Below are 19763 nucleotides of genomic sequence, written 5' to 3'. Positions count from 1 at the left end.
GGAGATGGGCAGCAGTGCCTCTGCTGCAGCCCGAGGGATTCCTCCGGGCTGCAGAGCCCGCAGCACCCTGCTCCAGCGCTCGCCAGCAGTCGGTTTCTGCTCTGCCTTTACGCTTTATCATCTCCTCTGCCTGCTCAGTAACACTTCCTAGGCTTCCCTTTGAACGACCCGCTCTGATCGCTGCCCTGACAAGGGGCACGACTGCTTTCTCTCCTCCTCATGCTGCTCCCTGAGGAACAGCAGTGATCATTTCTGCCTTCTGATCTCTGCTTTGGATGCCCTCGTTCCCATGGCTGCTTAAGAAAGAACCGTCTCCTAGTGCAAATCAAGCTGTCCCACGTGGTTGTGTGACCAAACCAAGCGCAGCCTTTTATTTCAGGCTGTTTTTCAGGTCTGCGTTATTTTATCTTGTGCCAGCCATCACAGATATGACGTAGAGCAGATTGCCCCCAGCAGCTAATGTGTTTCTGCACCAGCAGCAGGCAGAGTGGCAGATGTAAACACAGGAACGTTATGGTCTTTAAAACACTAAAAAGCTACTAAAGAATAGGCAAGTATGTGTCTGTAAATATATAGTGTGCATTATATTAATGGCTTTCAATATATTTGGAGCGGGATTTGTAAATTCATGCATCCATGAATGTTGCATGTGTAGATACTTTTTCACAGGTTTTTAAGTAATTGAAAAGCCTACTTCTTTTATATATATATACACACACCTATATATATGCTGCGTCATATGCTTGTAAGCTGTTTTTCCAAAAGCTTCTAGTTGTGCAGTTCAGTGATCCTTCCTTCAGCAGCCACACAGAGAAAGGCTTACAGTCTCGAGCAAAGCTAAATATTGATTTGAGTCAATCTGGGTGCACTTGGAGACATCAGTAGTGTTCATGAATACAGCATAATCGCTGATCAGAGTGGGGAAATTTCATCATAAAGGCCCCAAAAGGGAGGTTTATTATTGCTTTCTTCCAAATGCCTGAATTTTATTAGCTTCAGTCATTGTTGGCAGGGCAGTGGAATGGGATTTTATAGTTAGCAAAGGAAAAGTAAACACAGTAATCATTTCACAGCCCCGTGCCTGCCAAACCAAGATGGAAATTCCAGCCTTGGTGGGAAGCTGCTGCTCTGCTAACAGATAATAACAAATTCACTGTGGGCTTATTCTTGCTATGGGAGCTGAGATGTTCGGGGCTTTTTTCTGTAACACCCTGGCCTGGAGAGGCAGGGGTACTTTATGCTTTTATGCAGGAAGAGCCTAGGCAGAGTTTTACAGTTTGAGTGACTCCCATAGCCATTTGCAATGAGAAATAGTGCTTCTGCCCTGAGCCTTCGGGAGCTGTTTTATTCTGCTCTCTTGTTGGTATTTGGTCTTTCCTTGGTCAGTCTTGTTCCGATCGCGGAGCTGAGCGATGCGCAAGGACTGTCACGCTTGAGATGCTGTGACGGTTCCTACACCCCGAGACCTTCTCTACCTGCTCAATGGGGTGCAAAAACCATTACGGCAAAAATACCTCTAAAGAAATCCAAAACTCTCGTGGAAGGTTTGTTTTGCATGTTTTCCTGGGCTTGTCAAGGCAGAGGGCTGGGCTGATGGCTTGCGTCTGGACAAGCACCCGCCTGCGTTTCCTGCTGCTGAGGGATGTTATTTCCTCCCACCTTCCTGCCCCCCCGGCCGTGGGTATAGCAGGGGGATGGCCGGCACTGCTGCCCCGCTGCTGCCGCCCCCGGGGCTCAGGATGCGGCCTCCTGACGGAAGAGCAGGCAGAGCAGCAAAGGAAATGGCTACTCAAACAAGCGGGGAATGTCGAGGCACCCCCTTCCACGTGTCTGCACAATTATTAGAACAATAAACCATTGAACGCAGCCGGCGGCGGGCTCTGATTGATGGTGCAGCTGACGGTTGCTTTGCACCACCCGTGCTCCCCTGTCAGCACAGATCCTGCACGGCAGCGTGCCTTGCTCGGAGCTACACCCACCTCTTGCACTGCACAGAGATGCCTGCAAGCAGCCAGGGCCATGCCCCGTATCCCTGCCTGTGTCCCGGGGTGCTGGCGTAGCACCCCTGCTTGTGGGGTGCTTGGGATCGTGGCTGGTGTGTATGTTTTGTGTGTCTGGGGGGGCCGCCAGGCTGCCGGTGGATGGAGGCATTGTCCCCACTGTGTCCCCTGCACGAGTTGGGGATGGCGCTTTGCAGCGTGCAGGACCAGCACCCGCTTAAAGGGGAGATGCCAAAATGAAGGGGGTGTTAAACAGGCGTCAGAGGTGTGTCAGGGACAGATGAGGCCACTAAAAGCTTCATTTAAAAGCCAAGACAAGCTATTTTAAGGGAAAGGCTTTTTTTTTTTTTTTTTTGCCTCCAAGCCTGTTTTTTGCATGGATTAAAATTTTTTTCAAAATTATCTAAGAAGCTGTGAGCCTTGTTTTACACTTGAACAAGTTTTCCAGTGCAGCCACCTCGAAATGGAAGTCGGATCAGCTTGGATTCCTGATGAAAAAACTCCTTGGTTTTTTCATCTCAGCCAGGGAAGTTCACAGGTCAGATTCACCAGTGACCCCTCTCTGCCTGCAGACCACTCCGTTCAGATCTCATGTGCGTGTTTGAGTCTCACAAGACATGTGTGCGTTCATACCGAGATGTTCTGATAGAAATAAAGAGACTTTACTGATAAAAATTGAACTTCTGGGATCTTACTAGATTTTGGGGGGGGCAGGGGAAGTCTTTGGAGTGTTGCCATTAAGTCTGGTTTTCTTGCAGTCTTAGAATTTCTGGTTTTTGCAGGTGAGAGTTATTTGATGTTCTGCTTTATATATCCGAGAGCACAGCTGGAATGAACCTACACATATTAAGTGGCCCTAAAGACATTAGAGCAATGAAGTGGTGGCATGCAGTTGGCAAGGGAAGCTTGGTGGATTTCTGTAGGAGCAGTAACTTCTGTTTTTGAGCTGACAAAGTTGGAAAAGGAGCTGCTGGGAGTGAGCAGGAGTTTGGTGCTGGGACCCGCCAGCCCATGCCCCGTGTTCTGGGAGTCCCCAGGGGAGTTGTTGGTGATCCTGGCTTGGTGCAGTGGCTCTTGCACGTAAAAGGAGGTTTGAGCTGGTCCTACAACGCACCTCAGCCACTGCTCAAACCATTTTAGGTCTTGCTTGCATCTCCTTTCTCTATCAGTCAAGCTCCTTCTTAGCAGCCAGCTCAACCTCCAGTATTTGGGGAAAAAATAATTTGGTTGATGGTTGTTCAGGGAGAACGGAGGGAGGGAGCGTGAGCAGCCTTTAGGTATATCTTCCTTGTGGCGGTGGTTAAATAGAGCTGTCTTCTTTCATTCCCTTCCCTCCCCTCTAAATCTGATGCCCCTTCAAGCCGACTTGCCAATATTAATACTGTGTGCTGGTCCTGATTAACTCCCTGACAAATCCCCCCCGACAAGGCTGCCCTGGTGCTGCCTGGAATGGACCCCTCTTTGGATTTGCATGGCTGAGGAGTCCCTGCTCGCTCCCCTGCCTCCTTCCTCCTCCTTGGCAATAGAAGGAAATTTAAATGTTTCTGAAGAGCAACATTTCCATTTCAAAAGCTGTTCGCTCAAGTGCGTCTGGAGTGGGATTTCTCTCCCCCCCACTCCTCTGAATGGGAGCTTTAGAAGTCTCATTTCCTCTGCTTGATAACACCAGGCTGAGAAGGGCTTTTGTCTTTTCATTTCCCCTCAATTTTTTATTTTTAAATAAGTGAGGTTTTTTAGAAGCTACTGTGGTGGATTTTCCCTCCCCCGTGTTTGTCCATGTGCTGGAGGATGCACCTGGAGTCACCCAGTGAATGAGCTGGAGCGTCCTGGGGTGCAGGGCAGGACCCGCTCCCCGGCTGGGGGGCTCGGCTGGGCAGGGGGCTCCTGCTGCCCTCCCGGAGGACACCAACCTGAGAGCCCCCTTTCCATCGCCTGGCGAAGGCTCTTGCAAGCGGAGGAGGAGGTGGTTTACTGGGCACATCCAAGCCTCAGAGCACTGCGCTGCTCTTCCCGGCTATCCCAGGCAGGGACTTGCGTGTCCCAGCACCCGTGGAGAGCAGTGGGTGGTGCTGAGCCTGGCTCAGGATCTGGCACCGTGTTTGCAATACAGGACGCTGTAGTGTCTTTAATCATGTTGACTTGTTGCTCACCTGCTTTTGTCTGGTGTAGCTAGGCCAGTTAGGTTGAAATTATTTTTTTTGAATGCGATACTTGGTGGAGGACAGATGGAAGTGGTCGCAGTTGCCTGCCTGCAGCTTCTGCAGCACTAACGTGTGCTGATGCAGGCGCTGTTGCATTTGTGCGATGGCATTCGTGCTGGTCACTTGAGTATTGTACTAGTATAAAAGTAGGAGGTTTTTTTCTGCAGAGGCCTTTTGTAAAAAAGGCAAATCCTTCATGCTTGTCATGTGGCATCTAAGGCTTGAGCGTTTCTACCTTCTTGAGGACAGCTGGGATTCCGTAGAGACTATTCCAGCATCCTCAAATCAGAGGGAATATGCCTGTTGGGATTAATGTGGACCTTAATGCTTTGTCCCTGCATGGTTGGTGTGCTGGAAAAACTGGGACCTTCCTTTACTGCGTGTGGCAGTTGAAAGAGGATGGGTGGTGTTGCAAAAAATAAATAAAATGGTTGGAGATTAAAACTTTCCAAGTCATGGAGTGTTACATTCTGCTGGGGTTTGCTGGGTTTGGTGACAGGGTGCTTCCCAGGCTGCTGGGGGAGGTTTGGGTGTTGTGCTCTGCCTGCACCCCCAGGCAGGGGACCCCTCTTACCTCCCTGGGGGTCTCCCTAAAGAAACTCTCTGAGCAGCAGGCACAGGGAGAAATGAAAAACAGGAGAGGGCAACAGTCGCATGAGGCCACGTCACCACATCCCACGTTTCCGTGGAAGTCCGTGGCGATTATTCAGAGGTTCCTGTGAAAGCTGCCTGAAATTGGCCAGTTCCAGGGAAGGCGAGAGTGGTTGGAGCCCCAGCAACTGGCTGCTTTGCTTGGGAGGAGCGGTGGCTGGCTCTGCAACGAGCTCCCCCATTACCTTTAAAATCTGTCTCTGTGAAGGCGGGAGGTGCTAACCCCGCAGCCCTGGCCGAGTGCCAAATTGGGCAATTAAAAATTTACCTCCCTGCCTTTACGCTTAATGTAATCAGAGGCGGTTTTCACAGTTGGCCCCTTTTTAAGAGACATCAAACAAGCGCTCGCCTCCCTCGTATTTTGTTCGTATGCCTCCCGAGCGTTTCAGTGAGCTCGGAGCAGCCCACTTCTTTTGGGCTCTGTAAACCGGAGGGATGTCGTGGTCACTAGGGTTGTGGTTTCGAATATCCTGGTGCAGGATTTTGCTGTGCTCTTAAGCTGATGGGTTACGTGCCTGGTGCCTTTTTCCTGCACATCTTTACCTCCCTAGTGCCATAATTTCATGGTTGTTTTCCATCCCCTTAAGCCAGCACCTCTCCTCAAAGAAGCGGTTTCGCTCCTCCAGTCGAGACACCGATGTTTTCCTCCTGGCTCCAGCCGTCGGGTGAGCCGGGTCCCTGCCGCGGGCAGGCCGTGCCTGGCAGGCACTGCTTGCTTGAACAAACGAGTTTGCGAAGGGGAGATGGGGGTTTAGGGCTGAGGTGGTGTGCTGCGGGGACGATGACGCTCTCGGCAGCACATCGTTTGCGGCGACGTCAGCATGGACGAAATGATGCGGTGGGTGGCTGCTGGCTGCCCAAAGTATTAAAAGAACATTAAAGTTGCAGATGGAGGATTGGACGAGCTTGCTGCCCTGGGAACCTTACTTGCTCAAGACAAAGCTAATTTTTTTTATTTAATTTTTTAAAAAATACATGTGTGACTTTATGAGAAGGCCTGTGAAATTCCTTTCCCTTGTAATCCAGTTTATTTGTCTTCCCCCTTATTTGCTGAAAGCATCAGAACGCCGTCCATTCAGTGTCCGGGACAAATTCCATCTCATGCCAAGCAGGTCTCTGGCTGCTTTACTTCAGCCTTATCACGTGGTGGGTGGTCTCAGGCTCTACCTGCTGTCCAAACCACAACTCCTGCAGTTATTCACGGCTCTTTTAGGGCACTTGTTGCTGTTGGCCCAGAGCGCTCCCCACATGCCAGTAAGGCCCTTCCAGCTCAGCCCTTTCCTTTCCCTTGCAGGAGTGTGTGCAGAGTACGATACCAGGCCTCGAGCTCCCCAGGACCCCACTCCACTTGCTTGGTTCAAAGTCATTCCCCTAGGCAAGCATCAAAATTAGATGATTTTTATTTTTTTTTTTTTTTGACTTGGACCCTTTTTCAGAGTTATCAAAAGGCAAATCACTGTCAGAAAGCAGTCTTGCCAGATGTATCAGCTGTGCCAAGGATGCTCAAAGAAAAGGTTCCCAGAATCTTTCTGAACGTTGCAGAAAGGCATATTTTCCTGTAAACTTGTTCTTGGAAGTGGCAGAGTTGTTTTTCTGAAGCAAATATTCATCATGGAAAATTTCAATCCAGACAGTTAATGTTGTTATAACAAACTTAGGGTCAAATGAAAATCCAGTGATGCAGAATAGGCAATGTTGGGCAATTCTTAATGAGAGGGAGCGATTAGCTCCTCTCTGTAATGAGTAGATGGGTAGGTGAGAATTCATCACTCCTGCGAAGTCAGTAGGGAACGTACGTGTTCAATGCAATTATTATCCACTAATGGGGAAATGCAAGAAGGTAATGAAAGGCACAACATCCATTTGTCGGTGTAATGCCTTGGGCTTTGGTGGGAGTTTGTCTCAGTAAGGTTTTCTGGATTTGACCCATTACTCTAGGCTGCCTCTGAGTCCATAAGCTCTGTTTGCTGCTGCTTCTGTAATATCCTGTGATCCTGAGGTCCAGAGGCAGCATCTGTTAGTATAACACTGTGGAATGGCTTTTCTGAGCACAAGCAAGTTTTGCAAGGCCAGATACTAGGCTTTGGTTAGTGCATTTAACTGTAACACTCGCTGGCGAGGTTTTACCACCCTCGTAAATCTGGTGGGGGTGGGGAGGGAGGGTCAGCATTTGGTACTGGTTTTGCAATTAAATTGCTTCAAGCTGTTGAAACATTGGGGAAGTTTTTTGACCTACTTTCGTGCAAGCTTAGAAATTGTTGGGATGTTTTCTGCCCTGGCCGCGTGGAATTCAGCTGGATTACAGGGGAAAGGAATTTTGTAGGCCTTCTCATAAAGTCACAGATTTATTTAAAAAAATACTAAATAAATCAGCTTTGTCTTCAGACAGCTCCTTAGTCTCCAGATTCATGAATTTCCCATGAGAGCACGTACTGGGCTGCGTCCAGTGAAAGCGATCCCTGTTTTGGGCGCCTCCACGTGCCGTGGAGTGTGGGGACAGAGGGAGGAGGTGGGTGATGCCTTGGTCCCACGCGTGACATCCCTCGGGCGCGCTGGCTAGCCTTGCACGGGGGTGCCCGTGCGCTCACGGCTGGTGAACAGCACTGTCAGTGCTCGCTGCAGTCACACTGCCCGCACCAACCTGCGCATCTGCCTCCCGCTTCGGCAGCCCTCCGAGCGACCGCCGGGACGCAGCCCGGCTGAGAGCCCGGCAGCATTTAAGAATTAAAACCCCGTTTGAAGGGTTGGGCTGCTGAAAGAGCCATTAGCGCAGCAGATGGTCACGAACAAAAGAGCTGCGATAACTCGATGTACTTTTCGCTGCTCAGGCTCCCTGACTTTGTACTTGTGCGTCTCCCTGGGGAAAGGAGACATTAGTTTTCAGCCCCTTTGACTTTCCCCCCCCCTCCCCGCCATCAGTGCTGTCATCTTGGGGCTGCTGATATGCCACAATGTGTTGGATACTTTTCCAATTTAAAAAAAAAAAATTCCTTTGGTCTGCATTTGGCCCATTTAAGAGTTCTATGTGTGTGTTTCTACCTTAAAAGCTGAGTGATGGAGGTGTGAGATGTTGGCTTTTCTAATCAGTTTTCATCCCAGGGTGTGTGGGAGAGTCCCGGCGCTCTGTGTCGGCTGGGCTGTGCGGTGCTGCCCAGCTGTGGGTGCCTAGATGGGGAGGACGAGCTGTCATCTCGGCGATTTTCACTGGCTCAGGTGATGTAGGCATCCTCACAGGCAAGCCACCCTCATCACAAGCCCACCCTTCGTTCATGTTTTGTTTTGTTTTGTTTTGTTTTGTTTTTTTCTTTGAGGGGGAAGTTAATTTGAGCAGCCCTTGGCCCATCCTGCCTGCTTTGGCAATCTTCACCAGCCCGTGCAGATGTGAGATGTGCGAGTAGGAAGGAATTGGAGATAACACCTCTTAATCCCTCCCAGTGCTCCAGCAGAAAACACTGCTGCTGGCTGATAATTAGAAAGTGAACAGACTGTGGGAGAGGTGACTTGGGCATCCCTGAATCTCTGTCCTGGGCTTCGGGGAACATCACTAATGATCTGGTTTAGAAAGTCAGAGAGAGACCGGGGCTTACCGAAGACGCTATGTAGGGCAAACACCGCGGTGCTGTGCTAGAGATGCTGAGGGTCGTCCCAAGCCAGGGGCTCTGTTCACTTGGTACGTGCCCGTGCTGTGCAGGCCCTGACTGGGGCTGTGGAGGCTTTGGAGCTCCACCCGTGTAGTTTTGAAGAGGCAGCCAGTGTGGTCAAGGGATCAGAAAGGTCAAAACGCATTTTTCAGTGAGAGTTAGGTGCAGATGGAGTGGTGCTACTGCTTTGCTGTCTCCTGAAAGTGGGAAGCAGCCGAGAAAAATTACCCTTCATGGAGTCTGGGCTGCATCTACCCATAGGTGCTGGGCTGACACATGGCACCGACGCCCTTCTTCATCCCACCAACTCCTATGAGCTCCCTGGGAGCATTGTGAGGTGGGTTGGTAATGCAAAAGAAGGAGGAGGAGAAGGTCTGGTGCAGGTTCCACCATGTCCTGGGACCAGGGTTTGGGGTTCTTTTTCTTTTGTGGGCCTGGTTGCTGGTATGTTTGAAGGCAGGGACATCGAATTTTCCCGGAGGCTTACTTGCTCTTCAGGGCATCGACAGGCAGTTGGCTTGTCCTTTTCCTTTCCCCTCTTTCTCCGATTTATTTTAAAGCCTTTGCCTACTAGCCTGTAGCAGCCTTGCTCCATTAATATTATCTATGTCAGGAATAAAGGCGTGTAGAAGAAACCCACCCACAAAGCCTGGCCTTGTTCTCTGATAGACTCCTCAGTGATAATTGTTTTCTTCAGTGCCAGCATCTCTTCTTGTTGCAGGAAGGTTTATGCAGCCTCTGCCCCCTGCTCGCCCACCCTTGTTATCATATAAATCACATAATAATAAGGCTAGGGATAAACAGGAACTACAGTAGCTGTTAACCGTGTATAAAAACAAATCACATGGAAACAGTATAATTACTGAGAAAATATCAACTTGAGTAATGCAGTAATTGTTTTCTTCCCTCCAGCAGATTTATTCCAGCTCTCCCGACTCATGCTGGTTTCAAAGTCTGTGACTTCACGTTAATAAGAAGAATTTCACGTTTCACATTGCACTTGTTCAGAGCCTGGGTATGATACTATCTGAAACGGAGGAATATATTTTGAGCAGCTTCTTGAGAGTGCTAGGAAACGTAGCTCTAGTTAAAATATCTCTATCCATTAGAGTCCACCCCAGGCTCCAGGTGGACTCTGGTCTTTGCAGACCTCTTTTGGGATTTACAAGAAGGGCTTCTTCATGCCTTGTGTAAATCCGGGAGCTCTGCTTTTTGGACTTCACCTTTGCATGGACAAGATATTTTTTTTTGCCTTCAGTTTTGTTTTTTTCCTTCCTCTTGCTGCTTGTCATTTCCTTCATTTAGAGAGGAGCCTGTGAAATAACAGTGACCAATTATTTGGGGTCCAGGGACACTGCCTCTCTCTACTGCTATAATCATCACCTAGTACCAGATGATGATGGTTTTTGTGCTGTGACTTGCAGCTGTTCCCCTTACTCAGCTTTGCTGCTATTTGACTTCAGATTCTGAAAGGTAAAAAGATAAAAATGTGTCAGAAACCAGGTTTCCAAATGGTTTTGTGCCAAGTAGGAGTTTAAAGATGCCCTCTGTCTTGCATATTGGCAGATGTGAAATAGTATCTTTTGTTTCACATGCACAGGGAGAAGTCTGTCTCCTGCGTTTTTATCAGGTAGCTTGCTTTCCTTTAGAATAACTATCCCACCTACAAGCCACTGCCACTTCCCCTTCCCATGCCTTAATCTGAGTGAGATTTTATGAACACATAATTTATCTGTTGCTTCTTGTGGTTGTCCCGCTCCTCTTGGCTTGAAAAAAACCCAAACCCACAAAAAAAATGCCAAACCAACCAACAACACCCACCAGCTTGCCCCCCCCCAAAATAGTTGTGGAGAACACGAAGCCTTCCCGCTGCAGCAGACTGACCATTTTTTGGTGTCTAATGCTGGGGAAGTGAAGCAAAACAGGATTTGTTCTTTGGGATTCTCCAGAAACCTTTGATGTTCTTCTAGTTTCTCTTCTGAACAGATGTTGGAAACAACCAGCTTAGCTTTCTGGTGCATTTGTGCTCTTAGGGCTAGATGAGCCCCATGCAGGACAGGGAGGAAGGGGTTTCAGGTTGCTCCTTTGCTTTCTGTCCCATGATGGCAGCGGTGGGAAGGGTGTTGATGCCTCCAGACTGCACCCAGCAGTTGTTCCTCCCTGGCTGGCTTTGATGTCTCCTTCAGCTAGAACAGGGTTGAGCAGGGAAGAGGAGGAAGAAGGTGCCAGTGAAGGATGCTGGTGTCCTGGGATGTGGCCACATTGTTGGGAAGCATCCTGCCTTGCCTCCCCTTGTTCCAGCTTTGCTGTGGATGACGTTGCTCATCCCTTAGGGAGCGGAACAGGGCAGAATTCATCTCAGCACAGCCCTACCAGGCAGGGACAGCCTTCGCAGCCAGGTCCCCTGCGGCTGTGCTGGACTGTGGGCGCAGCTTCCCCAGGAGGGACCTCCCCGTGCTTCATCCCCACCAGCAGCAGGGTGGAGGCCACCCTGCGTGGTTCTGCTCCCCCATAAGCAGATGCGATTGAGATGCTGAGCGGTGCCAAGGTGGCATCTGCACGCTTGCCACGTTTCGAGAGAGGTGCAACACGGCCGGTGAACCACCCAGGGCCATCGTCCCCGTGCCTTGCTAGGTGGAGGAGCACAGAGGGGCCCACGCTCTCCCAGTGCCACCGAGCTCCATCGTGTCACCCTTGTCCCCACAGAAGGACCACCACGGGAAAAGGGTCAATGGGTGGCCCTGGCTGGTGGCTGTGAGTCAGTGTGGAGGGGAGGACGCTCAGCACCAGTTGGTGCAGAACAATGTTGGCTTTGTCCGCGGGCGCAGGGCTGCTGTAATGAAGGTAGCAAAGTTGAGTGAACTTCACTTGCTCGCCTTTCCCCCTCCCCAGCAGCTCCAGTGTGCTGGCTGCCTGGCTCAGCAGCGGTTTATGGTTACAAGCCACGCAGCTCCTCTTCCTGCCCCCTCCAGGAAAAGAAATCCATCCACTCGCTAAGCAAATGAATAGATAAACTTTTAATTAAGGTGTTGGGTAGCTGCCAGAGGAGTGTCCCAGGTCAGGGTGGCTGTTGGTGTGCTGTGATCCCCATCTGTGTGGCTGGTGGCTATTAAACAGCTGCTTCATCCCAGATGTGTTCGTCAGTGATGGGCAGACTCATCCAGGCATGCGACTTGTGTTTGCAGGAGATGAGCTCCGTCGTTTGGAGCTGGAGAGGTGAAGGGTGGCGTGGCTCGGGGATGCTCCTGGGATATCAGCTGGCTGGGCTCAGCAAAGCTGTTGCATTGCTGGAGGTGAAGCGGAATGTTTTGATGTGTTTTCCCTCTGCCCCCAGCTTGTGGTCGTTTGAGCTGCTCCCTGTGATGGCCACAGAGGTTATGCCGATACGTCTTGTCTCTGACTTGAAGGGTCCTGTTTTGCTGAGAGCCTCTTTACCTGGAATTTGCAAAAAGCTGATTTTCATCAGTTCAGCCTATTTTTGTCTCTGCTGACTTCACCTATCCCTTTTCTACCCATTTCTGGATGCATGCATTTAACATTCAACACTTGGAGCTCCCCCAGAATGGAACAAGAGATGCAGGAGGACCTCCATGAAGGAGATGGGAGTCCTCTTTCTTCCTGGGGGTTGCCCTCATAGGCCCTTCTCATTCAGCACAGTTAACGCCACTCTTCCCTCCAGCATGGCTGTGGCTGTGTCGGAGGAGGACATTTCTGTGGCTGCCTTATTTTTGGGGAGAAGGTGTAGCCTTGAGGTGACTGCTGAGATGTGAAGGGACAGTGCTGCTGGGAGCTCCTGAATATGGATGGGTGTATTGATCCTGTAGGAATGTGGGTAGCACTGAAGGTGGTGGGAGCCCCTGAGGCTTTGGCAGGAAGAAGAGCTGCTGTCGTGTCCCTGGGGGACTAACCTGGTGCTCTCTGGAGATGCTGGAGGATACGGAGCACTGCGGTGATGTGATCTGGCAGCTGGTAGTACTTAGTGTAGCAGGTTTCTGGAGGGGTGCGTGTACCTCAGAGGGCTGGGAATGGGCCAGGGAGCTGTGGCAGCTGGTGTAGGAGGATGAAAGAAGGATCCAAAGCCTCCTAGAAAAGAGCTGACCTGGTTGTTTTATGCTCCCCAGGATCGTGGCCTGCCTGGCAAACTGGAGCCCGTGTCGCCTGTGAGCCCGGCTCACCCCGACGCCGAGCTGGACCTGCTGCCGGCCCGTCTGTCGAAGGAGGAGCTCATTCAGAACATGGACCGTGTGGACCGCGAGATCACCATGGTGGAGCAGCAGATCTCCAAGCTGAAGAAGAAGCAGGTAAGAGGCTGTGGTCTGGAGGGGAGCACACGTCCTCATCTCTGCGTGCTGCCTTACACCCCGTCATTGCCCAGGCATGTCCACAGAGGGGAAGTGGCAGTGCCAGTGCCACCAGGATGGTCTGTGTCCATGCTCCCTGTCATGACATGAGGCGGTTGCTGCTGTGCCAGCAGTCTGGAGGTAGTAGTTGCAAGACAAGGGAGCTTTGGAAGCCCAGTTTGTGGGCTCATTTGCATGTCAGAGTACCTTAAAGGGAGAAAAATCTGTCCTCTGTGACTTGCCCATAGTCGTGCAAGCAGTGGCAGAGCTGAAAACTCAGCCTGGGTTGCTAGAGTTGTCTGTACAGCTGAGCATTAGTACAAGGTCTTTTTTTTCCTTTCCAGTAGTTGTTTCTCCCCAGTGCTGTTGCTGCCGCTGTTGTAGTACGGAGCTGTTTAAAACACTGCTGAAATGTCTTGATGGCCCTTTCTGTCCATCCAGTCCCCTTCTCTGGGGCTGTGCAGCTCTGCATCCATGAGCAGCATCTGGTCCAACTCCAGTGAGGGCTGTGCCTGAGCCAGGGACTTGAATCTGATCTTCTGGGTTAGTGCTTTACCCCTGCACAAGAGCATTCCTCAGCAGAAGGATCGCCTGCTTGATGTTGCCATGTATACAATTACCATAAACCCATTAAGAGATTAATATGACAAAACCTTGGGGGATGTCTGTGAAAAAACCCACAGACTTAAAGGCTTTCGCTTCCTAAAGCAAATCGCTTCTCTCTCTTACCAGTTGTTTTATTTCCTTTGCTTGAGGCCAGTTTTTAAACTCCTAGGGCTGCTAATCCCAGACTGCCTGAGGGGAATGACCTCTCCCGAGGGGTGTTCAGCAGGAATTAGGGAACGGAGCAAAACCTCTGCTTGGGCTGTTGAATGGGGCAAGTGTTCCTCGAGGTTGAGCGTGCAGTTGACCTCTTCCTCCCCCTCAGATCTATATTTTCCCATACCAGATACTGTCCCTTTCTTTCCTGCAAGACAAAGCAGGATGTTTTGGTTTTGTTTTCAGTGTGAAGGACCTTTATTTTTGTGTTGCTTTTTATCTGCAGAGGTATCGAAGCGCTTAGGGAAAGTGAGTCAAGAGTGGGCAGAAGCAGCTGTGCTGGGGAAGCAGCCCTGTGTGCCAGCTCACAGGGGCCAAAGGAACATCTGGAGTGATGGAAACCACAGAGGTTCCTCTTGCTGGGTTTGGTGGGAGCTGGGTGAAGCCACCCCTTCCCCTCCCCCTCCTAGGAAGCTCGGAGTATTGGTGTCCTCTCTCGCCTGGCAGTCTGGCTGCCGGTCCATGTTTGTAACTCATATTTAAGGAAGGAGGTGCAAACCATGGTCATTTCCCAGTCTGGAGAAGGGCTTCCAGCATGGGATGTGTGCCTGGCACGGCAGTGAAGGCCCCTCTTATGGCATCCAGGGGGACTGACAACTCTGCCGATCCACTGCCTGACTTTTTTGGGGGATGCTGAGAAGCTGCTGTTGAAGCTGACGGAAGCAGCATATGCTCCTTGCCATTAAAATCAAGCTGTCCTTCCGTAAGGAAATGGGTTTTTTATTGTTGGCTGCTTGGTTGCTTTATTTCTTCCCTCTGAATGAATTTTATGATCCTTGCTCCCCACAAAAATGCTCTGCTGAGTGGGGAAGAAGGTGAAAGTGGCTTTTGGCAGTAAAAGCATCCCCTCCCCTCCTTTTTTTTAAATCTGTTTATTTTTTTGGGCACATGGTGGCAAAGTCATTTGGTAGCAAATCCCACCCCCCCCCAGCCTGGCCTCCTTTCCCCACTGGCAGGTTCCTTCCCCAGGCCGGTCCTCTGGCAGAGCTGGCACATCTGGGAGGAAGCATTTTTGGGGGTGGGAGGTGTCCTCTCTAAGATGTTCTGGGAAGGTTTTGTCCATCTGTGCATCTGAGCTGTCAGCGCAGGAGAAAGATGAGCGAGGGAAAGCAATCAGCCTGAAACAGATACCTCTCCTGCAGGAACAGGCAGCAGAGCAGGGGAGAAATTGTACGCAGCCGGAATACCCTAATGTTTTTCCCCTCTGTCTTTGGGAGGCCTTCTCAGGGTAATTAAATACATTTATATGGAAAGGCTGTGCAAGAAAAACCCCAACCGACCCCAATCCACCATCTCTCTTTTTTTGGTTTTTCCAGAAATGGCAAGGAAGGCTCTGCCTGGGCTTTGCAAGAAGCAAATGTCTTCAGCAAGCTGAGAAACCTTCCCCAAACCCTGCGTACCCCTGGCAGAAGGCCACCTCCATCAGCCATCCCCCGCTCATTCATGTACCATATGTGCTTAAATCTTTCGCTGAGTCCTCTCTCCCCCTCTTCCTGACAGGGAAGGATAATCCTTATGCATTTATTCCTGGCAGCGGTACCAGGGATCTGAAGGAGAAATAAACTGCTGGGCTGTTCTCCGCAGTGGTGCCTGAGCCTCCCTGGGCGCTGAGCTCGGCGAAGGGCTCTCCGGGAGTACAACACTCCCACCTGGTGATGGAGGTGGAGCTGGCTGGGTGGAAGAGCTCCAGGGTTTCCCCTTCCATCTATCTCCTGGCTGAGTTTCCTCTGTTCTCCCCCGAGCTCTGAAAGTGGTTTTCGGAGATCCCCTGGGCTGCAAGCCTTCTCCTCTCCCCTGGGCAGGTGAAGCATCCTGGTACCCAGGTGATAGCTGATAACACAAGGCACTGTGGCAGCTGGATGTGTGTGTAATGACCTTGGCTTCATCAGGCAGGTCCCTTCAGCACAGGGGCTGGTATGTGCGGGCTTGGGGTCTTCCTGAAATGTCACCCACCGTCCTGCCAGTGCTGCAGGCTCCGGTGGCCCCTCCGTAGCGTGTGGTCCTGCCAAAGAGACTCTTACTGGGAGGGAGAACCTCGTTCACTTGGAAATGCGTTGGCCTGTGGATGCTGTAGGAGCCAGGGCTGTGGCTAATGATGGCATCTCGCATCCCTTCAACATTGCTGCACTGCCTTTCGCTGGGGAGAGCAAGGGGCTTTCAAGCAGCCACTGCTGGGACTGGGGAGGGGAGAGAGAGAGTGTGGAGCTGTCAAGACTCATCTCTCATCCCGCTTCTCTCCCTGTAAAGGTCACAGTCCTAGCCTAGCTTTTGTGGCAGACCTTTAAGAAATCATTTCGTCCATGTCTGGGAACCCTGACCTATTTTGCTTTGCCATTTCCCACAGCTCCCAGGGGTAGCTGTCATGGGCTGAACCTGTGAGATCAGGTGTGCTGCCTGCAGACCCTGCCCACGTCCTTACCTCCAGCATCTGGCCCTTTAATAACCATACAGTGTTACAACACAGAGAGTAGAGTTTAATTCTCTACTGTATTTCAGCTATAATTAGATTTGTATTCTTCTTTTAACGAGCTGCTTTTAATGAGTCTCCACTTACTGGCAAACTTTCATTTCCTGATACACCATCAAATCCTCTTGTCTGAAATCACTTACAACACACCCGACCACTTTGCAGAATTTTTGTGGATTTCCAGAACAATGTAGCCAAGTTTCTGACTTTTTTTTTTTATCCAAATATTTTCCCCAAGAGTAGTAGAGGATTTGGCCGATCCCTTTTGATGGCTCTTTGGAGTTTATCACATGGGAGCGAAGGTGTGTGATGTGGTGCCTTAGGACACCGAGCAGGAGCGGGCAGGTGTGTGGAAGCTCTGCTGCTGTGCCGGGGCTGCTGCTGAGAACAGCTTTGCAGCCTGTGGTTTCAGCCATGGCTTCCTGAAGAGCTCTTGTCACCTTTGCATAGCGCTATGATTTGGGCCACCTGAGAAACAGCCATGATTGAGAAGAGAAGGGAGCTTTGGGGTTGTCTGATGCGTGGTTGGAGCCCTCGGCGTGCTGCAGCGGTGCGGCTCTGTGGGCAGGAAGGGATGGATCCGCGCGGTGCTGTGGAAGGTTCATCCCCTTCCAGGGTGCAGATGGTCCGAGCTGGTTGTTTCCAGGCTGTCTTCACATGTGGCTGGAGTAGCCCCCAGGTTATGACCCCAGGGTGGGCATGCTGATGCCAACATGCAGAGCAGAGCCAAGGCTGTCCTGCCCCTGCCAGAGCCTGCTCCCCAGCCAGGACAGTGCTCTGCCACCTCACTGGCAACGGCGCCTTTGTTTTTTTGGCTATATGTTAGTGTTCTCTATGCTGTTGCTCTTCCCTGTATGGGAAGAGGTGTCCACCTGTGGGGAGATGGAGCATGAGTGGAGTCCACAGCATGGCGTTGATTCATCCATTGAAACATATTTCATTTAAGGAGCGTGAGTTTTCTCAGCCAAGCCAGCAGACCCATCAGGGTGCTTAAGTGTTTTCTTGGACTGTATCCTACTGCCCTCGTGTTGCCAAAGGTGTTGTCAACAGGAGCAGAGGTGATAGGAAGGAGGAATAGGTGCCCACCTTCTCAGCCCACCAGACACTGCTGTCTCTGGGAAGACGTGCACTCACCTCTAGTGCAAGCTGATTGCTGTCAGTCCCAGGTGCATTTTCTTCCTACTGTGAGACTCGCTCGAATTCCCCCTTGCTTCAACAGGGGATGCTTTAGCTGCAGGGAAAAAATACAAAGATTTGGAGATTCAGAGCCAAGCAGTGGAAAAATCATAGGCATTTTTTGACAACCACTCCATCTCTCATGCCTGTGCTGCCCCACAGCTGCCATACGTGGCGTGTGCTCTCCCTCCTCGCAGGGAGCTGGTGGCCCCAGGAGGAGCCCAGAGGAATCTGTTATTTCCTCTTTTGGCTGAGCAGTTCCTTAAACTTACTGGAAGGGTTCAGATGTCTCCTCCTGCCTCGCACCCCTCAAGAGAGCCAGAGGTGCAGGTCGTATGTCAGACGTATCTGTTGACCACAGTGATATTCAAAAGCACTCTCTTAAATCCCCTAGTTTATAATTACTGTTCACCATGGCCTGAGTGGCTTGCAGGTGGGTAGGAAGATGTTAAAAGATTAATGATCTCTAAAGGTGCGTACATGAATGTGCTCCCCTCTGCTTTCCATCTCCCAAGGGGGTAGTTGGCATTTTGAGCCAGCTTTGGGGCTGCGTGCATTTTACTACATGTGTGATGGGGATGTGGTGGATGTGCTCGTGGAGCAGCTCTTGGGCTCCTGGATGTTTCTCTTGTGAGTGGGAGTGAAGCTTGGGATGAGACACACACCTTGGGTTGTGTGTGTCCCAGCACAGGCAGACACATGGAGATGGAGGGGACAGTGTCGTGTATTTTTGCACTCAACAGCTGCACCTCAAAGCCTAGATACCGTGAAATGTAGAGCTGCAGCAATGCAGTGAAGACAATAAGAACTCAGGAGAGCCAGCAAAGCGAGCTTCTTGGCACTGTTGTCTCTGAGGGCAGGACATCTGGGTGATGGCTGTCCACTCCTACTGGGCTTTCTCTAGTGGGAGCCTGGACTTACTTGGTGTTTTCTGCTCATGACAGCTTATCCTGTGCGAAGGGAGGAGAGAAATGAGTCTCAAAGCTGCTTTCCCAGGCGATGGCTGATGGCTGGAAGGTGGCTCATGCTGTGCCGGTGCCCTCAGCAGCTCTGCCTGTGCCCACTGGGACAGCCGGAGCCGCGTGGCATGTTCACGCTGCAGGCATTTGCAACCGGAGCACTTGGGTTCTCTATGAAAGTTCACCAAAAGATACCTTGATGGCCTATGTCTGAGCACCGTGCTGTCTTCTGCAGGGAGTCCTGGAGCTGTTGCTTGCCCTCTTGAGCACTTTGCACCTTTCACCTTGGCCGGGAAGGCTGCCACATGTCCCTTCGGGCTGACTCCGACCAGAAATGTCAGGATTCACAGTGTTACTGCCTGCTCTGCTGTACTTACTGACTCATCTGGCTGCACGGTGCAGGGGCGGCCGGTGCACAAGTCATTTCACCACGAACAGTCATCCCGAGGCATCTCCTCCAACCACAGCATCAGAAGATACAGCCGAAGGTGGAGAGCAGCCTTGCTGCTCACCCCTCGCTCCTCCACCGCTCCCTGCAGTGTGACGGCAGCTCCAGAGGCAGGGAGCCAGGCTGGAGCTGCAGTTTCCTTTAAGGATTTCCAGTAAAATCATTATTTCTAGCCTTGAGCCCTCTCCAGGAGGCTCTTCGAGGCAGGTCCTCATCCTCCATGCCTAAAAAGCACCAACCCACCAGCACGGGGCCGGGTGCCTGGGGCAGGACAGCGCTGCGCTTGCGTGGCAGGGGCCGTTACGCAGCTCTCCTCCCTCTCCCCATCCCTCCGCAGCCTGAGCCTGCCCATGTCTCGCAGGAAGCCTTCTGCCATGGCGGTTTTTGCCTCGGTCGCAGCACCACAGAGAGTCTCGTGTGGACGGGGACGGCTGCGTTTCTCGCTGTGACTCACCCTCCTCCTCCCCCCTCTCCTTTCCACAGCAACAGTTGGAGGAAGAAGCAGCCAAACCACCAGAGCCTGAAAAACCCATCTCCCCGCCTCCTATCGAGTCCAAACATCGCAGCTTGGTGCAGATCATCTACGACGAGAACAGGGTGAGTCTGGAAACGATGAAAGTACAAATGTGCGATCGTGCCGTGTCACCCTGGCCGGGGATGGGGAGGTTGGTGCGGGGTAGGTGGGGGATTCCCCTGGGTGAGACCCCTGGGGTGGAGGCCGTGGGAGGTGGATAGATGGAGCCCCGACGGGGACAGTGACGACAGAGGGCCGAGCTGTGAGGAGCTCGCTCTGCTGTGTGGATTGAGCACAAATGTCTTCTGAAGAACCTGCCTGGGGGGGGGTTTCCTGCGATCAGCCTTAGATTTGAATCGTTCAGAAGATGCTTCAGAGCCCTGTCTGTTAATTAGCTTGTTTCATCCTCTCCCCTGGGAGTGAACCTGGTTGAAAGCTGCCTCAAAGAATGGGCTTCAGCATGGTGGGGTGGCCTGCGTGGATGGAGGGGGACATCTGTGATGCTCCAATCCTGGCAGGCCAGCTATGAGCTCACCTGGCTGCCCCT

General features: G+C 51.4%; 1 protein-coding gene across 18 annotated transcripts in view; it reads left to right on the top strand.

Annotated features, from left to right (window-relative positions):
• The window catches only part of NCOR2 (nuclear receptor corepressor 2), a 256199-nt gene that overhangs the window by 111424 nt on the left and 125012 nt on the right, over nucleotides 1–19763 (top strand). For all 18 annotated transcript variants that reach the window (XM_042805509.1, XM_042805506.1, XM_042805498.1 and 15 more), the window contains 2 exons: nucleotides 12615–12794; nucleotides 19186–19299. In XM_042805509.1, the coding sequence (XP_042661443.1) occupies nucleotides 12615–12794; nucleotides 19186–19299 (294 nt within the window). The remainder of the gene's footprint in view (nucleotides 1–12614; nucleotides 12795–19185; nucleotides 19300–19763) is intronic.

Source organism: Tyto alba, unplaced genomic scaffold, assembly GCF_018691265.1.
Source record: "Tyto alba isolate M040663 unplaced genomic scaffold, T.alba_DEE_v4.0 Super-Scaffold_44, whole genome shotgun sequence".
Classification (NCBI taxonomy): domain Eukaryota; kingdom Metazoa; phylum Chordata; class Aves; order Strigiformes; family Tytonidae; genus Tyto; species Tyto alba.
The sequence above is the reverse complement of the archived record's forward strand: the minus strand, read 5'-3'. Positions and strand labels throughout refer to the sequence as shown.